Here is a 23,672-nt window from a genome sequence, read left to right on the forward strand (position 1 = left end):
GAAGCTTGATCCTGTGATATTTGAGCTTTCAAAGAAGCGACTGTCTGATTATTATTTATTACATATTATGTGACAACATTTTGGATTTTTCTCCTTCTCTGTATTTGTGAGGGATGGCTGAGCGGCAGAGGCACAAACAACAGGCTTGCCGACAGCTCCACAGGCTGGTCTCTTATTATTCCCCATTTTTTCTTCACAGCAGTGGATTTTTGCGCCATATTTATAGTGCAGACTGATCAGTCAAACTGAAGATAAAAACATTTAATAGAAAACAAAATGAAAAATAGCCCCACCTTAAAGATGATGATCCAAAACTAAATCAAACCGCTGAGAAACAATTTTGAGCTGGGCTCTTGCGCCTATATAGGTAGTCGCTCCTCCCACTTAAGGAAATAACAATTAAACACTAATTAACTGTTACATTAATTTATACAAGTGCTCAATCTAGCATTTAAAGAAATGTTAATAAGTTAGTAGTGGGAAAATAAATAAAGATGTATTTAGAAAATGTACCTGTTCATTAATTGCGTTAAATCAATGCATCCATCAAACGTCACACAAGACTCCCCTTCTTTCACACTGGCCCAGGAACTTGACCATATAAGGAGTCCAAAAGGGCCTGGACTTGTTTGGCAGTTCCTGGGTCTGAGTTAGATAGAGGTTAGAAAGCAAATTAATCAGACGGAAATCTTGAAAACTTATTAAGATTCCATGGCTAATGTGGAGGCAACGCTGCTAAGAAAAAAGCACCGTGTAGTATTTTAGAGGTCACGAGCCTCGTCGCCATGGTATGTCTTTACTGCAATTATGCAAATATATTTAAATCTGAAGACAGCCAGCTGAATATTACTACAGTGAGATGCATGCAGTTCGTGCAGCATAAATATGCCCGCTAGATGCATAGACTATGTTAACTCCTATCTAAGTGTTATGTTTTAAACCATGCTTAGTGATACCACTTAATGAATTTTAATATTTTCTAATGTGAATTTACTACACTGACTCCAAAGCACGGCACAACAGCCTACAAAACCATAAGGGCGTGCACTGATCTCCATTGATTATGCTTGTAAAAATATTCAAACACTCCCATGTGGTTGGTAAGTAAAAATGTCTCGATGTCTCGAATTCCTGGCAGTCAGCTGTCAAAGCACAAGATACAGCGAGGCCAGTGTGTAAGAGTATTTGATGTGGATGTGCAGGCAGACCACTGAGATGGTTTGTGTGAATGCAGATGCATGGTAAGGACTGTTTATTTAGGTGGCACTGTGGCTGTAGAAATAACTGGGAACTTTAACCCGACAATCTAAGAAAAGCCAATGTCAGATGCCCTGTGTTCTTACGGGCCATGTTCAATTAGAAACATGTAAAAACATGTAAAACATGAATTAAAAAAATAATAATAATAACGTAAAATGCAACTGTAAGCATTAGGATATAAGCATTTACATTAAAGCAAATTTAAGTATTGTCTTTTTAACACGGAGACTGATTAATGCTACAGACAAACTGGGCTCAACTGGTTTTCTCAGTTTATTTTTGAACCATTTATTCTGGCAACAACATGCTCATCATCTTCAAAACTACAGCTTACATATTCCTTGGGGAAAGTGTTGTAAAACCAACAGCAATCACTTATGTACATTTTTATAAAGTTTTATCTCCTTCCATTTGTGATTGCAAATTCCAGCTGTTTTGCGATTTCGTGATTTATAGCCGCTCATCTTAAACTATCAAACATTTGGTGCGGACAGTCAGCAGTGACATGAATCATTTTTGAGGACGGTGTTGTTTTCTAGTGGCGAGGCCGCAAAACTCTGTGCCGCCTGAACCTTTTTGATCATGGCATTTCTTCCCCTTTGGACTTCACGCTCTTCTCTCCCACATCTTCAATTTTCTCCCCGTCTCCTCCATTTTCTTCCCTAAATCAGACATGTTGGGTTAGAAAATGACTATATTGTAATTACATCGAACTTTTACTTGGCTACGGAAATGGTCTTTTTTTTCTCTAAAGACTGTAGAGCAAGCTCAGAAAATTATGTAATGCAACATGACCAAACCACATGAAGTCCTTGGCTCTCCCAGCAGCAGTGCTATTCATATTTTTACCGGACACAGTGGTATTACTCACAGGATGAACAAAACTTGCTACAATTTCTCACGCTGCATACCTGCTTCGAATGTCGTCTTAAGTGCTGTGGTCATCCTCGGATATGAGCCCGTCTCCATTTTCTTCAATGAACTGCTCCTTCAGCCCGGCTTTCTTCAGTTTGCTTCTGTATGTCTGCTCTGCGTGAGCTTTCGCATTTCTCTGCCAGTGAAAACTCAGACTTAGATTACTGAACGTATGTCGCCTAACGCATGTAGTAATGTTCAGGCATTCCTTACCTGTTTCACCTGTTCAAACAGATAAGGGCGTTCACTAACTCGGGCCTTCATTTCCCGTAATTCTCTCATGTAATCCCTCATTCTTTGTTGATCAGCCTCCCTTCACGTAAGAGGAGATGATAGTTTTAACTATTGTAGCAGGCATGTGTGGTTCTTGTGACATGAAATGTAAAACTGCAGAATAAATAGCCGTACTTATACAGAACTCACCGATAGTTCTGTAGTTTCTCGTCATACACTTCTTTCAAGCTGCTGCGTGGGTCCAGTAACTTTGCATGGAGGGTTACTTTCTTCTTCATTGCTTGGGATCTCATTTGGTAGTTCCTCAACCAGTTCAAACTCTCTTGATTCTGACTATCCCTCATCTCCATTGATGTTCTGTTCAGGCAAAAATTGTCTGCATTTCAGATCATTTCATGGTTTAGGTGTTGAAACTATATAGAGCCAAGCTAATTTTTTTCCCCAGTGGTCCATGCTGACTTACTGAGTCACCGTAGCTACGTGGTAATCATAAACCACTCTGAAACTCTAAAAGCAACCCGGTGTTCACCTCCCCAGAAGGTGAACATCAGTACACATCAGGTCAAGTGTGACTGTCCTGTTCAGCACCCTCGAGTCCTCTGGTGCACTTCCAGCTACTTTTCCGCCAAAGTTTTTCAATTTATCCCTGAGAGAATAACGATCACTGTCCCACTATGAGGAACAATAATTGAAGCATCAACACAAATGTCACAAACTCCTGGAGGAAGACTGCAGAAATCGGAATGGATGTGAGGGAATGCACAAAGAAGTGGAAAAACTAGAGGGACATATACGTTTGTCCTCCCCAAACAAACTGACCACAGCTAAGAGTGGAGACCCATAAAGGTCCCAGCATAAGTGCCAGCAACGATGTCGGGCACTTACATAGAGATGTCTAAATCAGGTCTTAGCTGTCAGTGATCCATGGTTTATGCTTTGGAGCGTTCTGTTTTGGTTGTAATAGTTGAGTTATTCTCTTTGAGTGATCTATGTTTGGTTTTCGTGTACTTTAGTGCTCTCTTTTGATCATTTTGTTTCTGTTAGGTTGTAGCTCTTAGGTTCTTAGTTATTCTTTCAACATGTTTGGGGTGTGTTTCTGTTTTCCTTCAGTTCTTTGGGATTATATTCTGTCTCCCTCAGTGTCTAGTCTCATCCTGTGTTTTCTTAGTCTTGTCTCTGTTTTCATTCCCCCCAGTCACACTGTGACGCTCGCGTATCTTCGTCTACACATTTGTCACGCTTCCTGTTTTATTTTGATAATCTTTGTTCCGTGTTCAGTGTATTGAGTTTTCCTTTTCTTTGTCTCGTCATGTCAGATTAGGTCCAGCTGAGTCTCCCGCTTGTTGCAAATCCTCCCGTTATCCTGCCTGTGTTTTTAAGTCCTCAGTCACCTTCTGTTAGCTGTCGCGTTCTCCACACTTGCTGTGTGTTCTTGCATAAGCTCCAGGTTCTCAAGTCACGTCTAGTTGTTTGTTGTCATGTTTAGTTCATCTTTTGTTTCTTTCTTTCAGCGTTCATGTGCTTAGTTTTCATTTGTATTTTCCAGCAATAAAGATTTATGAAGTTAAGCTTTTGGTTTCTGAGTCCTGCGTTTGGGTCCTAACCTAGCCTGCCACACAGCTTACCATCACATTAGCGAAAGTAAATAAAGGGCTTTTCACTGAACAGCTCCAAAAATCCTCCATTAATCTGGTAGACAACAGATTATATCAAAATAGGCTATTTTTTCATACACACGGCCTGAGACTTAAATAGTGTTTCTATCAACTTCATACTATATATTAATGTGGTGTATACTGATTACACAGTTATTATGTAACTCAAACCACTTTCTATTTGGTTATTTCAAAGTGTCTGACATTATATTGTTAAAAGCTTAATAGCACCGGAGTGAACACCAGCATTACTAACTGAAGGACAGATTAGCCTCATTAATCTCATTTATCCTTACCGAAAAAACAAATTTATTGCACATGAATACGTCAATAATGAAGTCTTTTTTTTCCTTTTAGGATACACTGAGACAAGATCTGCTGTCATCCATAAATATTCCAACTCACCTGATGGCCAATGAGCGCTTCCTCACAGCGTCTGTGATGTATGTGGGCAGTGTGTCAGTGGATATTAACGTTAAAGCCCCGAGTGACTTGCTTCTACTGAGATTACTCATTTTTGGTGCCTGTGGATGAAGAGACAAAAAAACTGAAATCAAAACCAAACTGTTGGCCATCATGTGGCATTTTTTCAAGAATTTGAATAACATGAAGAAAATAGTAGCATAAAGATGTTAGTGTCAGAGCAAATGTAATAGCTTTTCTCCATCAAACATAGCATGACTAGCTTCATTAGTTCAAATGTTTTTTGAAAATGTATCACTGTTGACACAACAGACACTTTATCAGCACTGGGTTGGAACTCCTTTTTCATCCTCAGAACTGACTCAATTAATCATGGCAGAGATTCAACAAGGTGCTGGAAACATTTCTAAAAAATGTTGATCCATATTGACACGAGACATGATAGCATCACACAACTGCTTCAGATTTATCTGCTGCACATCTATGATGCAAACCTCCCGTTGCACTGCAAAACAAAGGTGTTCTATTGGACTGAGCTCTGGTGATTGGAGGTGAACTCATTGTCACGTAAAGAAACCACTCTGGTCATAACAGGATGGACATGGTCAGCAACAATACTCAGGCAGGCTGTGAAGTTTAAACGATGATGCTCATTTGTTACTAAGGTTGCCCAGAGTTTGACCAGAAAATATTCCCCACACTGTTACACCACCAGCAGGCTAAACTGCTGACACAAGGCAAGATGGATTCATGCTTTCATGTTCTCTAGGCTATATTCTTGGCCTCAGTATCATCGCCTTCAAGGTTTAATGTGTTGTGCATTCAGAGATGCTCTTCAACCCTTCCTATCAGCTCAAAGTAGTCTGGCCATCCTCCTCTGACCTCTGGCATCAACAAGTCATTTTCACACAGAGAACTGTGGCTCACTGGATATCTTCTTTTGTTCAGGCCACTCTCTGTAAAACCTCTAGATAGTTGTGTAGGAATATCCTAGTAGATCAGCAGTTTCTGAAATATTCAAACCAGCCTGTGTGGCAAAAACAACCATGCCACGTTCAAAGTCACTTAAATCACCTTTCTTCTCTATTCAGGTGCTTGATTTGAACTTCAGGCTATCTTGCCCATGTCTATATATGTTTAAATGCACTGAATTACTGCCATGTGATGGCAAATGTGGCTTTAATATTTATACTGACAAGCAGTCTAATATGTGTGCCTAACAAAGTGGTCAATGAGTGTATATTTCCATATATTAGAGTCCAAGCCTAACTAAAACAATGACTGACATTTTAATGCAAGATTAAATGAACTAAGGAAGACCATCATTTGCCATCAACAAGTGTAAACTGGTAGTTTAGTTTTTATGTGTAACTACAATTACTGTGAGAACAACCGCTTCCAGAACCTCTTACTAAACAGTTACAGAAAAATAAAAAGATTAATGGCAATAACAGCTTCAGGAATTATTTCATATCACTTACAAAAATCCTAAAGGATCTTCCGGAAATATCACACAGTAAAAGGTAATTTAGTACAATTACATGTGATTATTCTAGACATATGGTAACAGTTAAGCTAAATGTACAGTAGATATTTGCAACGTCAGTAAAATATTTAAAAATCTTCCTTAACCTTTCTGACAAGTGTCATAAAACAGAACTGTGGTAATTGGATAATTACAAAAGCCACAAGACACATGAAAGAAAGACGTGACGAAACTTTCACTGATCACAAAGTTTGGATTAGAGAAAATTACTGTTATTCTTACCTAATTACTGGTATAATTATTTTTAGCCTTTAATGCTCTCATGTGAATCATCCGCCCAGACAAATTTCAGTGAACATACACTACCAGTCAAAAGTTTGGACACAACTTCTCATGCAATGTTTTTCTTCATTTTTACTACTCTCTACATTGCAGAGTCTCACTGAAGACATCAAATATGTGAAGCAAGATATATGGAACTATGTAGCAAATGAAAAACTGATAAATAACTCTAAACATGTCTTTGCATGCCACCCTTTGCTTTGTTGACAGTGCTGCCTTCTCCCAATGAGCATCATGATGGAGTCACCTGAAATGGTTTTCACTTCACAGATGTGCCTTCTCAGGGTTCATTTGTGGACTTTCTTGCCTTCTAATGAGGTTGGGACCATCAGTTGTGTTGTGCAGAAGTCAGGCTGGTACAGAGCTGACAGCCCTATTTGACAACTGTTAGAATTCATATTATGGCAAGAACCAATCAGCTAAGTAAAAAGAAACGACAGTCCTTTAAGAACTAAAGGTCAGTCAGTCCAGAAAATTGCAAAAGATTCTGAATGTGTCCCCAAACGCAGTTGTAAAAACCATCAAGCACCATCAAACTGGCTCATATGAGGACGGCCTCAGGAAAGGAAGACCAGGAGTCACCGCTGCTGCTGAGGATAAATTCATCCGAGTCGCCACCCTCAGAAATCGCAGAAATCGCAGGTTAACAGCGCCTCAGATTAGAGCCCAGATAAATGCCACACAGAGTTCCAGTAGCAGACTCATCTCTACATCAACTGTTAAGAGGAGACTGCACGAATCAGGTCTTTATGGTCAAATAGCAGCTAAGAAACCACTACTAAGGAAAAGCAACAGAAGCGGGAGATATTTGGTTGGGGGAAGAAACAAAAGGAATGGACATTAGAGCAGTGGAAATCTGTGTTTTGGTCTGATGAGTCCAAATTTGAGATCTTTGGTGCATGCATGGTTCCCACCATGAAGCATGGAGGAGGAGGTGTGTTGGTGTGAGGGTGGTTTGCTGGTGACAGTGTTGGGGATTTATTCAAAATTGAAGGCAGTGAACTAACACGGCTACCACAGCATCCTGCAGTGACATGCCATCCAGTTTAGTTGGACCATCATTTATTTTTCAACAGGACAATGACCCCGAATACACCTCCAGGCTGTGTAAGGGCTATTTGACCAAGAAGGATAGATTGATAGATTAGTCACCTGACCTAAACCCAATAGAGATGGTTTCGAATGAGAGGGATGGCAAAGTGAAGGCAAAAGGGCCAACAAGTGCTCAGCATCTCTGGGAACTCCTTTAAGCCTGTTGGAAAACCATTTCAGGTGACGACCTCATGATGCTCATCAAGAGAATTTCAAGAGTGTGCAAAGCAGTAATCAAATCAACTACTTTGAAGAATCTAAAATATAAAACAGTTGAGTTACTTCACACTTTTTGTTTATTACATAATTACGTATGTTTTCATTCATAGTTTTGATGCCTTCAGTGAGAATCTACAATGTAAACAGCCATTGAAATAAAGAAAACCATTAAATGAGAAGGTGTGTCCAAACTTTTGACTGGTAGTGTATATATACATCTTCTCGTGAAGTATGTCTCATTAAAAAAAGATCCGGCTCTGTAGAAGCACGACTTGAATTAAAGGTTACAAATCATGAGTCGGAAAAACTTTGAAACACGAGAAGAATAATTCCTCTTTGAAGATGGATTGCTGAAGGTATTTTAAAATAGCAATACGATTCCACAACTGAGGAGACTTGTTTGCAAAGCCACGAAAAAAATAACACACAAGGCCTCAAACCATACAATAAATCTCATTTCATGAAACAAGCTGTTTTCAAAGTCACAGAAACAAAAATGTGACCTGGTCAGATTCCCTTGTTACATTTTGTGAAATAAACACTGTGCTGTGGGACCACGGGAATATGTTGGATTGCAGAGCTGCCAAAAACTGCGGAGTCAAAGAAGAACAGATTAAAATGAAACAGAATAACATCCTGAACGGTAGAGGCTTTAAAGAAGGTAAGTGGCTCAGAGCAAATCTCCTTAAGAAAAAAAGAAGGGTTCTGATTTGATAAAAAAAAAAAAAAAGGTGGGTGGATATGTCTCAAACTATCCATGAAGCAGAGCAGGGGTGAGAGACTTCAAAAAACTTCTGAAATGTGCATCTGGTTCAATACAGAGATTGTCCATTAAAACTGAGTTTAATATGATTTCTTTCCTGGCTAATAAAAATATTTCTAAAAATCTGAGTTAAAACATGAACTCTACTACATAAATGTTCAGAGAACATAAACTAAAACGAGCACGTAATATCACAACTGAAGTCCAAAAGCAGCTAAAGAAATAAATACCAATAAGAAGCAATGAACATGTTTTACCTGCAAGTGTACCGGACTCGTCCTGCTTTGCCTTGGTGGGCGAGATGAAGTTCTCAGGACAAATGGCTGACACTTTGTCACATCTTTACTCTGCATTTTCTTCTGCATCTCTGTCTGCAAGGCCTTGTGCAACATGCTGAAATCAGGGATCTCGTGGATGATTTTTGGATGGAAACTAGGCTTCTCATCCAAAAATCTCAGCTTTTCTTTCCTGGTGCGCTCTGCTGTGCGAAGTTTCGGGCCATTCCGAGTAGGATTCTCCTCCCTCGCAGTCGCCTGAGAGTGGACTTTCCTGCAGACTTCCTCCTGGTCTAAATAAAGTTAGACAGGGTATACACTGTAGCCAATTCACTGCCTGGAGTGTACTGTATGCATGCACAAATATGATACAATAACAGTTGAAATCTTCCATTTAAAAACTCTTAATGAAAGTTTGAAGAAACACAGATCAAAATCAGCCAATCACCCAGTTTGCTTCCAGTGAAATTCCAAAGAAAATCTTCACTTTCGAACAGCTTCACACATACAGTGGGGCAAAAAAGTATTTAGTCAGCCACCGATTGTGCAAGTCCCCCCACTTAAAATGATGACAGAGGTCAGTACTTTGCACCAGAGGTACACTTCAACTGTGAGAGACAGAATGTGAAAAAAAAATCCATGAATCCACATGGTAGGATTTGTAAAGAATTTATTCGTAAATTAGGGTGGAAAATAAGTATTTGGTCACCTCAAACAAGGAAAATCTCTGGCTCTCACAGACCTGTAACGTCTTCTGTAAGAAGCTTTTCTGTCCCCCACTCGTTACCTGTATGAATGGCACCTGTTTGAACTCATCATCTGTATAAAAGACACCTGTCCACAGCCTCAAACAGTCAGACTCCAAACTCCGCCATGGCCAAGACCAAAGAGCTTTCGAAGGACACCAGGAAAAGTATTGTAGACCTGCACCAGACTGGGAAGAGTGAATCTACAATAGGCAAGCAGCTTGGTGTGAAAAAATCAACTGTGGGAGCAATCATCAGAAAATGGAAGACATACAAGACCACTGATAATCTCCCTCGATCTGGGGCTCCACGCAAGATCTCATCCCGTGGGGTCAAAATGATCATGAGAACGGTGAGCAAAGATCCCAGAACCACACGGGGGGACCTGGTGAATGACCTGCAGAGAGCTGGGACCAAAGTAACAAAGGTCACCATCAGTAACACACTACAACGGCAGGGAATCAAATCCCGCAGTGCCAGACGTGTTCCGCTGCTGAAGCCAGTGCATGTCCAGGCCCGTCTGAAGTTTGCCAGAGAGCACATGGATGATACAGCAGAGGATTGGGAGAATGTCATGTGGTCAGATGAAACCAAAGTAGAACTTTTTGGTATAAACTCAACTGTCGTGTTTGGAGGAAGAAGAATACTGAGTTGCATCCCAAGAACACCATACCTACTGTGAAGCATGGGGGTGGAAACATCATGCTATGGGGCTGTTTTTCTGCCAAGGGGACAGGACGACTGATCCGTGTTAAGGACAGAATGAATGGGGCCATGTATCGTGAGATTTTGAGCCAAAACCTCCTTCCATCAGTGAGAACCTTGAAGATGAAACGAGGCTGGGTCTTCCAACATGACAATGATCCAAAACACACCGCCCGGGCAACAAAGGAGTGGCTCCGTAAGAAGCATTTGAAAGTCCTGGAGTGGCCTAGCCAGTCTCCAGACCTCAACCCCATAGAAAATCTGTGGCGGGAGTTGAAAGTCCGTGTTGCTCGGCGACAGCCCCAAAACATCACTGCTCTCGAGAAGATCTGCATGGAGGAATGGGCCAAAATACCAGCTACTGTGTGTGCAAACCTGGTAAAGACCTATAGTAAACGTTTGACCTCTGTTATTGCCAACAAAGGTTATGTTACAAAGTATTGAGTTGTATTTTTGTTATTGACCAAATACTTATTTTCCACCCTGATTTACGAATAAATTCTTTACAAATCCTACCATGTGGATTCATGGATTTTTTTTTCACATTCTGTCTCTCACAGTTGAAGTGTACCTCTGGTGCAAATTACTGACCTCTGTCATCATTTTAGGTGGGGGAACTTGCACAATCGGTGGCTGACTAAATACTTTTTTGCCCCACTGTAAGCACTGCTACTTTTGTGGTGTTCTATCAAATGCTGCTAACAAACTACTCAAAACTGATCTGAATCAACTAGGTTTTTTGTTTAAAGTTTTACATGAATGTCAAAAGAAAAAGAAAACATTAGACACCACTGTGTTAAAGGGTTTTTACACTAAATTTGGGGATTTTAATTCAATTTGATTCCTTAAAAAATTCACAATGTCTAATGTTTATTAAAGTGTAGCATGGCTTCTTTCAGATTTGTGGGCTTCATTACTATTTCTTCATGATTTTGGTCTTAATTCATTATTTGATCTCAGAATTTTGCCAGTTCAAGCTTTTATAGTAATTACTCTGGCTGTTTAAAACTTACTTATATGCAGCCTAAGACAAGAAGTCACAGGAATGCTTTACCTGGTTCCAAAGACCACAGCCCAGTTACATGAATACTAAGTACCCTTTCTAATTCATCTGTTCATAAAACCAAACCAAGTCAGAAAAGGAAAACCAACCTTTTGTCTCAGGGTCTGGGGAGTCTTTTATTTCTTTCGGAGATGGTTTTCTAACTCGAACACCGTTTTTCATATCTTGCTCGACTTGGTTTAACCTCGCAAGCAGTTTCTCCCTTTTCTCCTTTTCTCTCTGCAGGAAGCTGAAAGGCTTTTGAATGGAAAGCAAGAACTGCTTCCTCTGTTCATGGGCCTCCTTCCTCTCCTTTTCTCTGTGCTCCATCATGTCCTGGTAGATGGGCTGAATGATGTGGCTGGGGACAGGAAGAGCAGAGAACTTCTTCTGACACTCAGCCTCGGCTTCCTCCTCTTTGATCAGCTGTGAAGTTTTAGCTAAAGGAAACCGCTCAGTCCTGACAGAACAAAGCTTCCCATCTGTTAAAGATAACCAGGCTGGAGAGGATGAGGTGTCGGGCCTCTCTGATTGTAGGGGTTTGTGGGAAGTGTTTAGGATTTCTGAAGATCTTGTCATCCTGTAAAACAGTACAGCTCTTTGAAATAGGTCAATTTTAAGTGGACGAAAGCAAAGAAATAAAATAATAATATGAGGTAACATACTCTGTCGGGTTTTCACTTGAATCAGCTGACAGGTGAGCGTTCTGCTGAATCCTCTTTTCCAGCTCCTCCGTCTGTATCCTTTCTGTCTCCTGCAGCTGCTGTTTCAGGGCTTCTCTAAGAGCCTTAAGATGCAGCTGGAGCATTAACTCTGATTGCAGTCCATCCTCCAGCAAAGTATCCAGCTTTAACTTATCGTTCATACCTGTGATATTGAAAAGAGAAAAAAGAGATTTTTTAAATCTTGTGAATATCTATGTTGACTAGGAGCTGATATGCTTAATTTAATATTTTATTTGTCTATTGATAAAAACTATGACAATCATTTTGATAATTGACTCATAGTAGATGTCAACTGTCAGGAAATTCAATTCAACTTTATTTGTATAGCCACGCTTTAAAACAATATTTGTTTCAAGGTGTTTTATACTGTAAGGTGAAGACCTTTCAATATTAGAGAGAAAACCCCAACAATAAGATCAGCCCCTGTGAGCAAGCACTTGGTCACTGGTGGGAGGAGAAACTCTCTTTTAACAGGGAAAGATATCCAGCAGAACCAAACACAGGAAGGGGCCAACATTTGCATTTAATGGATGAGGGGGAAGAGAAGGGAATAGAACCTAGAGAGACCACAAACAAGACCAAAAAACACTACAGGACTTAGTACCTAGTGTGTCTGTCTCCTGAACCCAAACTGGAAGATGGTTAGTTGGAAAAGAGTGAAATACTTTACTGAAATAATGTGATACACTATAAGGACAAAAGTACTGAGACAGCTACACATTACACATAGACAAATGACTACATAAATAGTAAACAATATGTATGTGAATAATGTGTATGAGAGCAATGTGTATTTATTCATTGCAATTAAAAACTGTTTCTCTTGCTGCTAAAAAACTCTGCTGAACACGTTTCTCTAAGGTCTTCCTTTTTAGTAATCACACAAAATTCATGAAATAAACAATAAGGGAATTAGGATTTGTTCGTACTATAAACTGAGAAGGGGAAAATACAATCAAATAACTCTAATCAACGCAAATAAAAATTCCTGCATCCACGGACTACATTGCACATGCGCTCTGCTCTCAGTGTATGAGCTGTGTAAATTGGTCACTATGGCAACCACGCTCTCAGCGGAACATCGACATGGTTGTATGTGTTTAGGATTAATAGCGCTTGTTTAAATACGATTTATACTTTTTTTCTATACAAACAAACTTCCTTTTCATCTTCTGCTACTTAAGTTCCCGTTAAATACCAATATAATCACAGAAAAATCAACCTGAGAGTACTAATGAGCTGCCAACCTGGGAGCAGACGAGTTTTAACAAGTATTTCACGGCGTCGAAGATTCCTCCAAGTAGTTGCAGTACAGTTTGTTTGTTTAGCTAATGACTGCCGAAGTTGGTGCAGTTCTTTGTATCCCACCAGAAGAGAGGTTTTAGAGTTTTTAGCCAGTTGTCAGTGCTGGTAGCTTTAGCGCTGTTTGTGGTCAGAGGCAGAAACGCCACCCGCGGAAATTGCCTTCTGTGATTGGTCGTAAAACCGGAAGTACTTCCTCTTGCAGCGTTTGTCAACACAACATGGTTGTTGTGTCACAGAAGAGTCGCAGTCGGTCTTAGAAGGACACATTCAAGGGGAAACGTCTGTCTCTTTAATTGTTGTATGACACTCTTCAAAGCCCGACCCAGGACTGTTTTCCTTTGTTTATCCAGAGGCTTCTCTCTCATGCGAAGACAGACTGAAACATGCAGAAGCTCATGAGGGCGTCGCTGGCCTTAAACGGACTCAGCCGGTGTTTTGTAACAGAAAAGCATTTATCTGCTATAAAAGTCACCAGGCGAGGATTAGTATGTGCAGATCACGGGAATGATGTTTATGATATAATTATATCCGGGGGAGGGATGGTTGGATCTGCAATGGCATGTTCCTTGGGTGAGTGCTCGACTAGTGTTGCAAGACTTTGCTGTTAACTTGTCCAAATCCAGATTAAAGTTGGTGTGCAAAGTAGCAGTGCACTCTTTCTCTCACAGAGAGGGAATGTCACTTTCTACTATACTGGAAAAGATATCTCTAAAATGTGCGGGAGTATTAAAACATGCAGTCAGAGCTCTAAATCAAATGATTGCATCCGCTTCACAGGACAACGAATCCAATTGCAGGTTCATTACACATGTTTAATCTTACACATGTGCTCTCATATTTAAACTATATTATATATTGTATGCATTTACTTTCCATCCACAGGTTTGGATCCAAACTTGGAGGGTAAGAAGATTCTGCTGCTTGAAGCCGGCAACAAGAAACTAATGGACAAAGTCCCGGACACCTATAGCACCAGAGTTAGCTCCATCAGTCCAGGCTCCGCCACACTTCTCAGTGGTACAGTATACAACCAAATCTGAACAGAATCTGCTTGAAAAATGCAGCAAAATATAATCCTGAGTAATTTCCTTTCTGTGACAAGTTTGTTGTCCTTGACTACTAAATGGCTCCCACAAGGTAAGCCAGGGATCAGACACTGGCTGGTCACCCATTTTTAGCAGGGATCGTATTTAACCACAGTTGTTCCTTTTGTAATGGATCACCTGAGGTTTTTCCTAGCAGTGTTTTTTTCCCTGTAGTACAGCTAAGAATGTGAGGTTTGGTCCAGCCCAAACTGCAGTTTAAATATGTCTCCTGAGCTTAAAGAAGTCAAAAGCCAAGGAAAAGGAGAGTCAGGGATTTGACACTGTAATTTCAGTTGGGCTTGATGGGCTTGTTTTTTAAACATAGTCTTTGTCCTAAATTACCACTTCAGGTCTTGAATCCATTAAAAATAGCTGAAGGTGGTCATCAGAACTTTTTCTTCTTCTTTCGGCTGGTCCCTTTAGGGGTCGTGGCAGCATCCCACCCTATTCCTAACATCCGTTTTTGTCACAGCAACCCTCTGCATGTCCTACTACACTACATCCATGAATCATTTTTGTGATCTTTCTTTTTTTTCTTCTGCCTGGGAGTTCCTCTAATAATGGTTTTCACCTATCCAAAACATCCTTGCCTGTCTAACTTTGTCTCCAGACCGCTCAACCTTAGCTGTCTCTCTGATATAATCAATTCTGATCCTGTCCATCCAGATCACTACCAATAGAAATCTTAACATCTTCAGCGCTATCACCTCTAGTTCAGCTACCTATTTTTTCACCACCATTTCCAAATCATACATCATAGCAGGTTTCACTACCACCTTGTAAACCTTCTGGAGAAACAATCCCCCAACAATCAAGCGACCCACTATGAGCAAGAACTTGGCAATGGCGGGAACAATAAACACCCTTTTAACAGGAAGAAACCTCTGGCAGAACCAGGCTCGAGGTGGGACAGCCATCTGCTGCGATCGACTGGTGGTTGGGGGATAATATGTGTTAGGATGTCACAAATCACACATCCAGGGAAGAGGCCCTGCAAATCAATGCAAAGTTGTTCTGAGTGACCACCTTTTTATTATAACTAAGCGTTTTTAGTCCCAGTGGAGTTGTTTCTTCCAGAATGACAATGCCGCCACCCATAGGGCAGCAGGGGTCACTGAATTGCTTAGTGAAGATGGCATTGACATAAATAATATAATGTGGGCTTTGCGGCCACAAGATCTCAGCTTAATTACACACCTATGGAAGATTTTAGACTAGCGTGTTAGGCAGCATGCTCAGCCACTGTCATCAAAACACTGAATGAGGGTATATGTTTTGAAAGTATGGTGTTTTTCACCCCTGCAGTAAATTTCCAGTGACTTTCTTTTTTAGAATCAGTCGAAAGCTGCATTTAAGATGTTCTAGATTTAATGTGGTCCAACAGCTTATTAAGGTAGTTTGTTAGTTTTTCTTTCAATATGTGACATGTCTGTAAGTTAAACCGTATTTATCCAGGTTGAGGTCTACACATGCCAACCTCCTACCTGTCTGCCTGGTAGACTATGCAGTCCAGTGTATGAGCATGTGTGATAAACATTATTTTTGCAGGTGCCAGAGACAAACCCTAAAGTTTGTCTTAGCATCTCAAATTAAGCCCTTCACATATCTTATTTGTGTTTTCAGTCACAGTGATCCATTAATAAACTTTTCCTCTCCAATCACAGACTTTTATTTTGACTGTAGTGTCAATAAAAATGTTGAATGCGGCGGTGCGATTTGAAAGGGTAAATGTGAGACGTCAAGTTTGGCTTTGACATCATTGGCCGCGACTGACACCTGCACAAAAAATTAAAAGGTTACTAAAAACAAACAGTGACTGATGAGAGCTCAATGAATGATCTTTGCCATCCTTTAAGCACTTTATAATGTTATGTTTGATGCCTCTACTTTAATTAATACTCCTGAACAAAGGAAAAATGCACCCACAATCCAAAATCTGCACCTGATTGTTGATCCTGGAGCTGCCAAAAGTGTCAGTCCTTAACCCTAGTCACAACATTCTGCACATTATGCAAACATGTGCATTCATTTTTGTTATATTTACTTCCAAAGTATGACTATGATTATTTATCCACACACATACTTTTTTTCCCATTACTTTTAATTGCTCTGAAACGTGCAGAGAAAAACACTGAGGCGCAGAAAAATCCAAACTTCCCTGAATCAGTCTGTGTGAGTCATCTGTGGATCTCCGAATGACTTCACAAACCACATTTGTCCAATCTGACCTCTTTCTTTTGTCAGGTATCGGAGCATGGGAGCACATCACAAAGATGAGGTTCAAGCCCTATAAAAAGATGCAGGTAGGTCAATCTTAAAGTTAACATTGTTAACTGTGAGTATACCTTGAGCCTTCTTTAACATCTCCCCGAGTCGTCCTGTTGCACCGTTCGGCTTTTCCTTCTCATGTCCTCCAGACTTTGTAATTTACTGGCATACTGGATGTATTTCTGTCATCCATCAATCTCGACACTGTGCAATTTGTGGAGAGAAAAATCTGTGACGCTCAGCCTCCGCTCAGTCATTCTTAATAACCAAGCAACACAATACTCAATGTAATTGTTCCCATTAAAATGCCAAGCGGTGGTTTCGCGTGACATGCATTTCCTTCATTCCTTTGTGCAGTTTATGCCCCTTCGGTATCACCACGCAATCTATAGCACCCCAAAACATCAAAGAACACAAGGCATATTTAAAAGTACAGGATGGCTCTCTGACCATGCTAGTTCTATTTATTAAAACTATGTTTCCTATGAGGAATACATTATTTTGACATTTTCAAATTGGTATACCCCCCCAAAAAAATCCTCTAATTATGAAGATTCATGTGAACAACGGGAAGAAGATGAAAGATTAGGAGAGTGGTTGTTTGCTGCAAAGTCGAGCCCGCTTTACAGCTGTGGGTGCAGCCTCGGTCCTTCTTGTAAGATGTGGTCGGTGTGTACCAAACACTCGACCGCAGGGTTTCTCTCTGGGCCTAAGATGTCATCATGCAGTGCCTCACAGTGATTATGGTAGTGTACCTCACCCATTATACCTTCACTCTGCTACCACTGTTTTGGCTTGTTTGCCCATTGAATTTCAGTCATATACATCCCAGTCATAGCACTGGAAAGTATGTTCTGCAGGTCAACTGTAGAAAGCAGGCTTTCCCTGCATTAAAGTAGGCGACGAGGGTTTAGATTTGAAACACAAGCAAACCGTTTGTTTCTTTTTCTTCCTTTCTGTCTTTTTTTGCTAACGAGGCGTCGTCCCCCCCCCCCTGCATTTTCCCTATAAACTTTTATTCACGCATCTTGTTTAAGTCTTGCAAAAGAAGTAGGAACTCACTCTGCCCCGGAGCTGCATCATTTCGCCCTGCATTAAACAAAACCAAAACAATTTTTGGGCTGGTCTCAGTAAATCTTTCTTCCCAACCACTTATCACAAGCTGCAAACTCACTGCCATTAGTGGTTTTCTCATGGGTATATCTTCCTACTTTATGGCAAGTTGGAAAAAAGTAGCGCAGCAGCATATTACTGCAGAATGACGGGTTCTGTCATCCAGGAAAGGATCAACCTTGTACAAACACTTTTCAACCCCCCCCCCCCCAAAATCCCATTTAGCTAAAGCGGTGCTTTCAGGGTTAGAATTACAGTAGCCTAAAACTATATCTCACTCTGCCACTTTTGGTCGCAGATAAATATTGACTCTCACTCTGTAATGTTCTCAAACATGACATTTGTTATTTGTGTTTCCCAGAAAGTGTTTGAGAGAGAGAGAAAAAATCCACATCACAAAAATATTATTTGGTCCTGCGCCTCACAGAGCTCCATTAAAGCTGAAGTCAGCTGTCCACACAGAGCGCTGCCCGTGACACTCGCCGCTCTGCGTTTGATGCATGTAGGCTGTGCCGTCCTTCGGCGGCAGTTAACAACTTTGATGTGTTCAGCCTAAGCGAAGCGCCATTTCTCTGCTTACTATATATAGGAAACGGAGATGCGTTTAAGGATAGACTTGTAGACCGCAGGCGTAATGAGTCTCTCATTTAGGTTTGGGATGCCTGCTCAGATGCCCTGATCACATTCGATAAGGAGAACGTGGAGGACGAGATGGCGTACATCGTGGAGAACGACCTGGTCGTGGCCGCGCTCACTAGACAGCTGGACAGTCTGTCTGGTAAGATTATGATTAAAACATGAAGCATCCCCCACCCAGAACACACACAAACACACAGTAGTTTGATTTCTATTCCATCTCCCTGCTGCCAGACTCAGGCAGCTAAAGCCACCACTTTTATTCCATCCCGTCCCCAAGTTTTGTTTATTTGTACTCTCTCTCTCTCTGTCCCTGTGACTGTTTTTAAAGACAAGCTCTTGGAGCCATCCTTGTTTTTCATGCAATTTCAATCTAAACCTCACTGCCAGTGCTCCAGCACCCTGCGAGGACACGTGAAATGGTCCAGTGACCTATTTAAAGCCGCCATGTGCTCCCGGGCTGTGCCACCTCTCAAGACGCTAAATCGCTGACGGGGTATAGCGCCGCATTGCCTTTGACAGCGTCCCAACTTTTGTGAGGTTCACAAATAAAACTGAGCTCTGCTATGTGCTCCACAGTTAAAGTGGCATATTTATAAACACTTTTCGGCGTTGTGCGCCAATCAAAAGGGGCGTGCGGTTACATCACGTTTGTGCCTCATGTGCCACCAGCTGTCTCATTTTTAGCATTTGGGATTGTTATGCTCAAGGTGCACATGTACTCGAAAAATCTACTCCTCACCAGCTGTTTTCAATGTAAGCCCTGCTCACCAGTCACTGAAAAAAAACCCAACTTTTGACTTTAGTGTTGCAGAAACTGGTCTGTGGATGGGTACCACTCCAAGTCAGCGTGAGCCAGAGTACGATCTGGATCCTTACATGTTTTGCGATGTCCAGCTGTGGATATTTTAGGATGAGGAGCAGTTTTAGTGCAAAATCTAACAAGCTGGCAGCGTGTCTGAAGTGTGGATTGGTGTGCTTGTAGATAAACACTATTAGTCAGTGCAATGCGGCGTGCCAAGACCATTAAGAGGACTGTCAAATGTGAACTTTGGCAGCTTCTATATGCCACCGAGGAAAACCAGTGGTGTTTTATGAGGTGGTTTATAGATCTTCCACTGCTTTTGCTGCAGGCAAAAACCATCCTTTCTTTCCTTAAAGGAAAAAGTGTCTGATGATGATATATTCACAGGACCAAGATTGATCCCTTTCTTGTGAGAAAGTCACACCAGCTGCTCATTTCTTTTGAGAAACACAGTTTTTCTTTTCTTTGAACAGTAGTCACCATTTTTGTGTGTTTATCTGGTGCTTTATTAGAAAATGTACAAGTGAAGTACAGGTCCAAGGTGGTGAAATACACGTGGCCCATGCCTTCCCAGGAAACAGACTACATCCCATGGGTGTGCGTCACGCTGGCTAACGGAGAGACTCTTCAGACTAAGCTGCTGGTCAGTTTAATTTTATCACACAATCTGTGGTTGTTGTTGTGTCACTTTTAATCCATTAATTTCCTCCCACTCATCTGTTTTGCAGATTGGTGCAGATGGACCGAACTCAATGGTGAGGCGGGAATTAGGAATACCCACAGTCAAGTGGAATTATGACCAGTCTGCTGTGGTTGCTGTACTGCACCTATCAGAGGTGAGCGTTACTATTTACACAATGTAAATCCTCGTAATTTGAAGGCTCTTTTGTTTTGTTCTTATTTTATGTCTCATATGTACATTCAAGGGACGTTTTATTAGGTCGTCAATAGCTTCAATATTCGATGTGTTACCTTTTCAGAGATGGTCTTCTGCATAATTTGGTTGAAATGAACGTTTTTTTTCTTCTTCTGCTCTCTTAGCCACGTCTCTCTTGAAAAAGAGTTTGTAATCTCAACGAGACTTTTACCCGGATAAATAAAGGATAATTAAATAATAAAAATTTGAGGCACAGTTGCATTCCTATTAGTTTAAAGCTGTCTGACCATTCTCCTCAACCAGGCATTTTGACACAGAGAACTGGCACTCAGTGGATATTTTCTCTTTTTCAGCCTGATCTCTGTAAAGATGCTTGTGTTGGAAATTCCCAGCAGATCAGCAGTTTCTGAAATACTCAGACCAGCCAGTCTGGCACCAACAAACATACCACATTCAGAGCAAAGTCACTTAAAACACCTTTTATCCTATTCTGATGCTCGCTTTGAACTTCACCAGGTCGTCTCAATCATGTCCACGTGCCTAAAGACACTGAGCTGCTGCCCTGTGATTGGCTGATTAGATATTTGTGCTAATGAGTAGTCTAACAGGTGTACCTAACAATGTGGCTGGTGGGTGTATATGTACATATATACTGTTAGAGTAACAGATGCTCATATTAAACCTTGCAGCTGCTCTAAACACTCAGGCAGAGGGTGAACTGAGGGGTTGTGTGAAGGTGAATCATGCAAAGCTACTCTACTATAGTCCAAAAATAAAAAATATTGAGCTGGAAATGAGCATAAGTCTCCTAAATATTTAAGCAAACCTTATTGTAAATTCCTTGGTAGATTTGCTCAATGATTTTGTTATAATAGTAATTTTAATGTCACATCTGTCAGCAGTCGGAGAACAATACACCCGACCTTTATGATATTGTTTTTATGCACAGTTTATGATATTCAAATATAGCTGTACAAAACAATGCAGCTGTTTAATACGTTTTAATTTATGTGTCGGACAGCCCACGGAGAACAATGTCGCATGGCAGAGGTTCCTCCCAACAGGACCCATTGCAATGTTACCGGTAATATCTGGATTTTTTTTTGCTGCTGCAGTATTTTCATTCTGTCACAGGAGCATTTAATGAAACTTCAGCTGCTGCGTTTTGTTCCTATGCAGCTGTCCGACACACACAGCTCTCTCGTGTGGTCAACCAGCCATTCACTCGCAGAGGAGCTCCTCGAGCTGGATGAGGAGCGCTTTGTTGACGCCATCAACTCTGCCTTTGTAAGTCTCGGTTCATACATAAACTGCCAATGTCGTATTTACACTCAGGTTGCCTGTCTGTCAGTAAGATTTTGCAAAGTGTCTGTATTTGTATGCAGTGTGCCATATGTGGCACGAGGTTCTCCATACACTTCCATGATGAGCAGTTTTAAGTGGCTCACGCAAACAATACGGTCATTGTTTAGCCCAAAGTATACACAATACTAATATTTCATTGCAGGAACGATGCACCTTTCTATTTCTTCTGTTTGGAGAAACTCCTTTTTCCCAAGCTGGCTATTTTTACTGGGCCTGCTTATGGACGGGGTCACCACGGTTGAGTCACGTTTGGTTTTAGGCCTGGTTTGCTAATTAAACCTGTGGTCTCCCAGTGTCGACCATTACTGCATGGAATGTTTTTCAAACAGAGCTAATTCAACTCCATAGCCTGACCGTCATCTTCTTTTAATTAGCCCAGCTCCCGAAGCCTTGCCAAACCAGTTGGTTAGGGAGGGGGGAAAAAAAGAAAGCCCTTTCGCTGGCCTGGAGTTCAGCTTTGCTCCTGTGTCAGCTAATTTCTTTGTCCACTAAGGGGACGGTGTCTGCTTTCTCTCTTTTCTGGCTGCTTTTCATTCTCTTGTCTTCTTTCCTGTCTGTCTGCTCGCTGGCAGTGGAGTAATGAGAACCAGTCGGACCTAATTGAGACGGCTGGCTCGCTGTTTCGAGGCGCTCTGTCAGCCATCATGCCGTCCGCAGGTTCACCTCGACAGCTTCCCCCGAGTGTGGCGGGGATCGGCCCAAAGTCACGGGTCATGTTCCCGCTCGGAATGGGCCATGCATCTGAGTACATCAGACACAGAGTTGCACTCATTGGGTAAGATAATAAAAACTAAAAGTAACAGCTCAAGCATGTTAATGCCTTTATAAAGGAGAATGTGTATTACAAGGTCCTGGAAAAAAATTGCTCTTTAAAGCTTTTAACTGTTTGCTTAGTCAGCTAATAAAGGGATGGTGATTTGAACTTGTACTGTCTAGAACTACTCAACTCGTCTTTTGTTTCTATTTCAGGGATGCGGCCCATCGTGTCCATCCTCTGGCTGGTCAGGGAGTTAACCTGGGATTTGGTGATGTGGCCTGCCTCACGCAGATCCTAAGTCAGGCGGCCTTTAACGGGAAAGACCTGGGTCAGTGAGAACTCTAAACAGACATAGCACGGCGGTTTTCACTAAGCTCTTTTCCATTGCCCCAGCTCAAACGCACGCCGTCGATGTGAACTATAAAAAGCATCAGCTTTTCCGGCAACATTCATTTGATGTTTTATTTTTTGCCCATTCTTTCCTGGAGCTCTATGTAGTCGCTTTTCATAGAAAAAACACAAAAATGCTGGTATGTGATGTTCTAAAGTTAACGTAGCGCCAGTGCTTTGAGCTAATGTAGAAAACACATGACGGACTTATTCGGCTTAGAATTTATTCTCAGTTTTTTAACCTCCCGGTTCACGTGTGTTTGTGCAGGAGCAATTCAGCACCTGCTAGAATATGAAACCGAACGTCAGCGGCATAATCTGCCTATGATGGCTGCCATCGACCTCATGAAGCGGCTGTACTCCACCAACGCCGCGCCTGTGGTTCTCCTACGCACCTTCGGTCTGCAGGCCACCAACATGCTCCCAACGCTGAAAGTAAGCCTCTCCGTCTGTTCTAGTTTTAGATGTTAGCGAACCTGGAAATCGCTCAGATAACATCAACCACCTGTCAAGCACAAACCCCGCCTCCACCTTGACCCCACCTTCCGCCCACTTTTCTGATTACACGGAGCTTTACTTTAGCAGCATCTATAATTTTACTGGTTCTCAACCTACTACTATGGCATCTAAGTTTAGCCTCAAATTTAGTGTTACCAAAAGTGTGTGGGTGGGGTGCACGGCTGGTCCTGAGGCAGCGGACAGTGGCTTGTGTTTTCACACCCCTTTTATTACCGACCACTCATGTGAAATGGCTTTATTCCATACTAAGCGATTCAAACCAACACAACTGTAACGGGTTGTAAAGGCATCTCGCTGCGGAGGCACAAAGTTAAAGTCACTTTCTTTTTTTCCACATTAAATGCTGTGAGTTCACTGCTTTACAGGTCTTGTGTAGAGAGTTTGCAGTGCCGCTCGCTTATAACAGGCTTTTTGTGAGCATGAAACAGAGGGTTGGAGAGTTCTTAAGTTCATGTCTGTTTTCACTTCACAGGAGCAAATCATGGCATTTGCGAGCAAATGATGCGTCTCTCATGCAGCGGCCGTTTGTGGATCTCCAGCGACTTTCAGCTCTAAATGTTGTAATGTAAAAATACAATAAAATAATAAAAATTTTATTTTTCTCTTTGCCTGTCTAACATTAAATTATTTAAATCTTTTTTCTTTTAATATATTGAAACATACACAAAGC

At 41.3% G+C, this 23,672-nt stretch overlaps 2 protein-coding genes across 4 annotated transcripts; one reads left to right on the forward strand and one right to left on the reverse strand.

Moving 5' to 3' along the window:
* Positions 1 to 1,450: 1,450 nt before the first annotated feature.
* On the reverse strand, positions 1,451 to 13,367 carry fam161b (FAM161 centrosomal protein B). The gene is made up of 9 exons (XM_005916761.2): positions 13,130 to 13,367; positions 11,823 to 12,024; positions 11,268 to 11,737; positions 8,647 to 8,957; positions 4,470 to 4,588; positions 2,599 to 2,766; positions 2,389 to 2,488; positions 2,172 to 2,311; positions 1,451 to 1,922 (listed from the first exon to the last, which is right to left on the reverse strand). Exons 2-8 carry the CDS (start codon positions 12,020 to 12,022, stop codon positions 2,189 to 2,191), a joined length of 1,491 nt encoding a protein of 496 aa, XP_005916823.1. The 5' UTR covers positions 12,023 to 12,024; positions 13,130 to 13,367; the 3' UTR covers positions 1,451 to 1,922; positions 2,172 to 2,188.
* Positions 12,921 to 23,606, forward strand: coq6 (coenzyme Q6 monooxygenase). 3 transcript variants are annotated; one of them, XM_005916759.2, is made up of 12 exons: positions 12,921 to 12,974; positions 14,070 to 14,204; positions 16,517 to 16,575; positions 18,305 to 18,431; positions 19,607 to 19,737; positions 19,823 to 19,930; positions 20,993 to 21,055; positions 21,151 to 21,258; positions 21,909 to 22,111; positions 22,306 to 22,421; positions 22,752 to 22,918; positions 23,475 to 23,606. In XM_005916759.2, exons 1-12 carry the CDS (start codon positions 12,938 to 12,940, stop codon positions 23,502 to 23,504), a joined length of 1,284 nt encoding a protein of 427 aa, XP_005916821.1. In that variant the 5' UTR covers positions 12,921 to 12,937; the 3' UTR covers positions 23,505 to 23,606. The 3 variants fall into 3 exon arrangements, with proteins under 3 accessions (XP_005916821.1, XP_005916820.1, XP_042074159.1); XM_005916758.3 differs by lacking the exon at positions 12,921 to 12,974 and adding an exon at positions 13,389 to 13,757; XM_042218225.1 differs by lacking the exon at positions 12,921 to 12,974 and adding an exon at positions 13,779 to 13,984.
* Positions 23,607 to 23,672: the final 66 nt, after the last annotated feature.

Source organism: Haplochromis burtoni, unplaced genomic scaffold, assembly GCF_018398535.1.
Source record: "Haplochromis burtoni strain Fernald_Lab_line unplaced genomic scaffold, NCSU_Asbu1 Contig_16, whole genome shotgun sequence".
NCBI lineage: Eukaryota > Metazoa > Chordata > Actinopteri > Cichliformes > Cichlidae > Haplochromis > Haplochromis burtoni.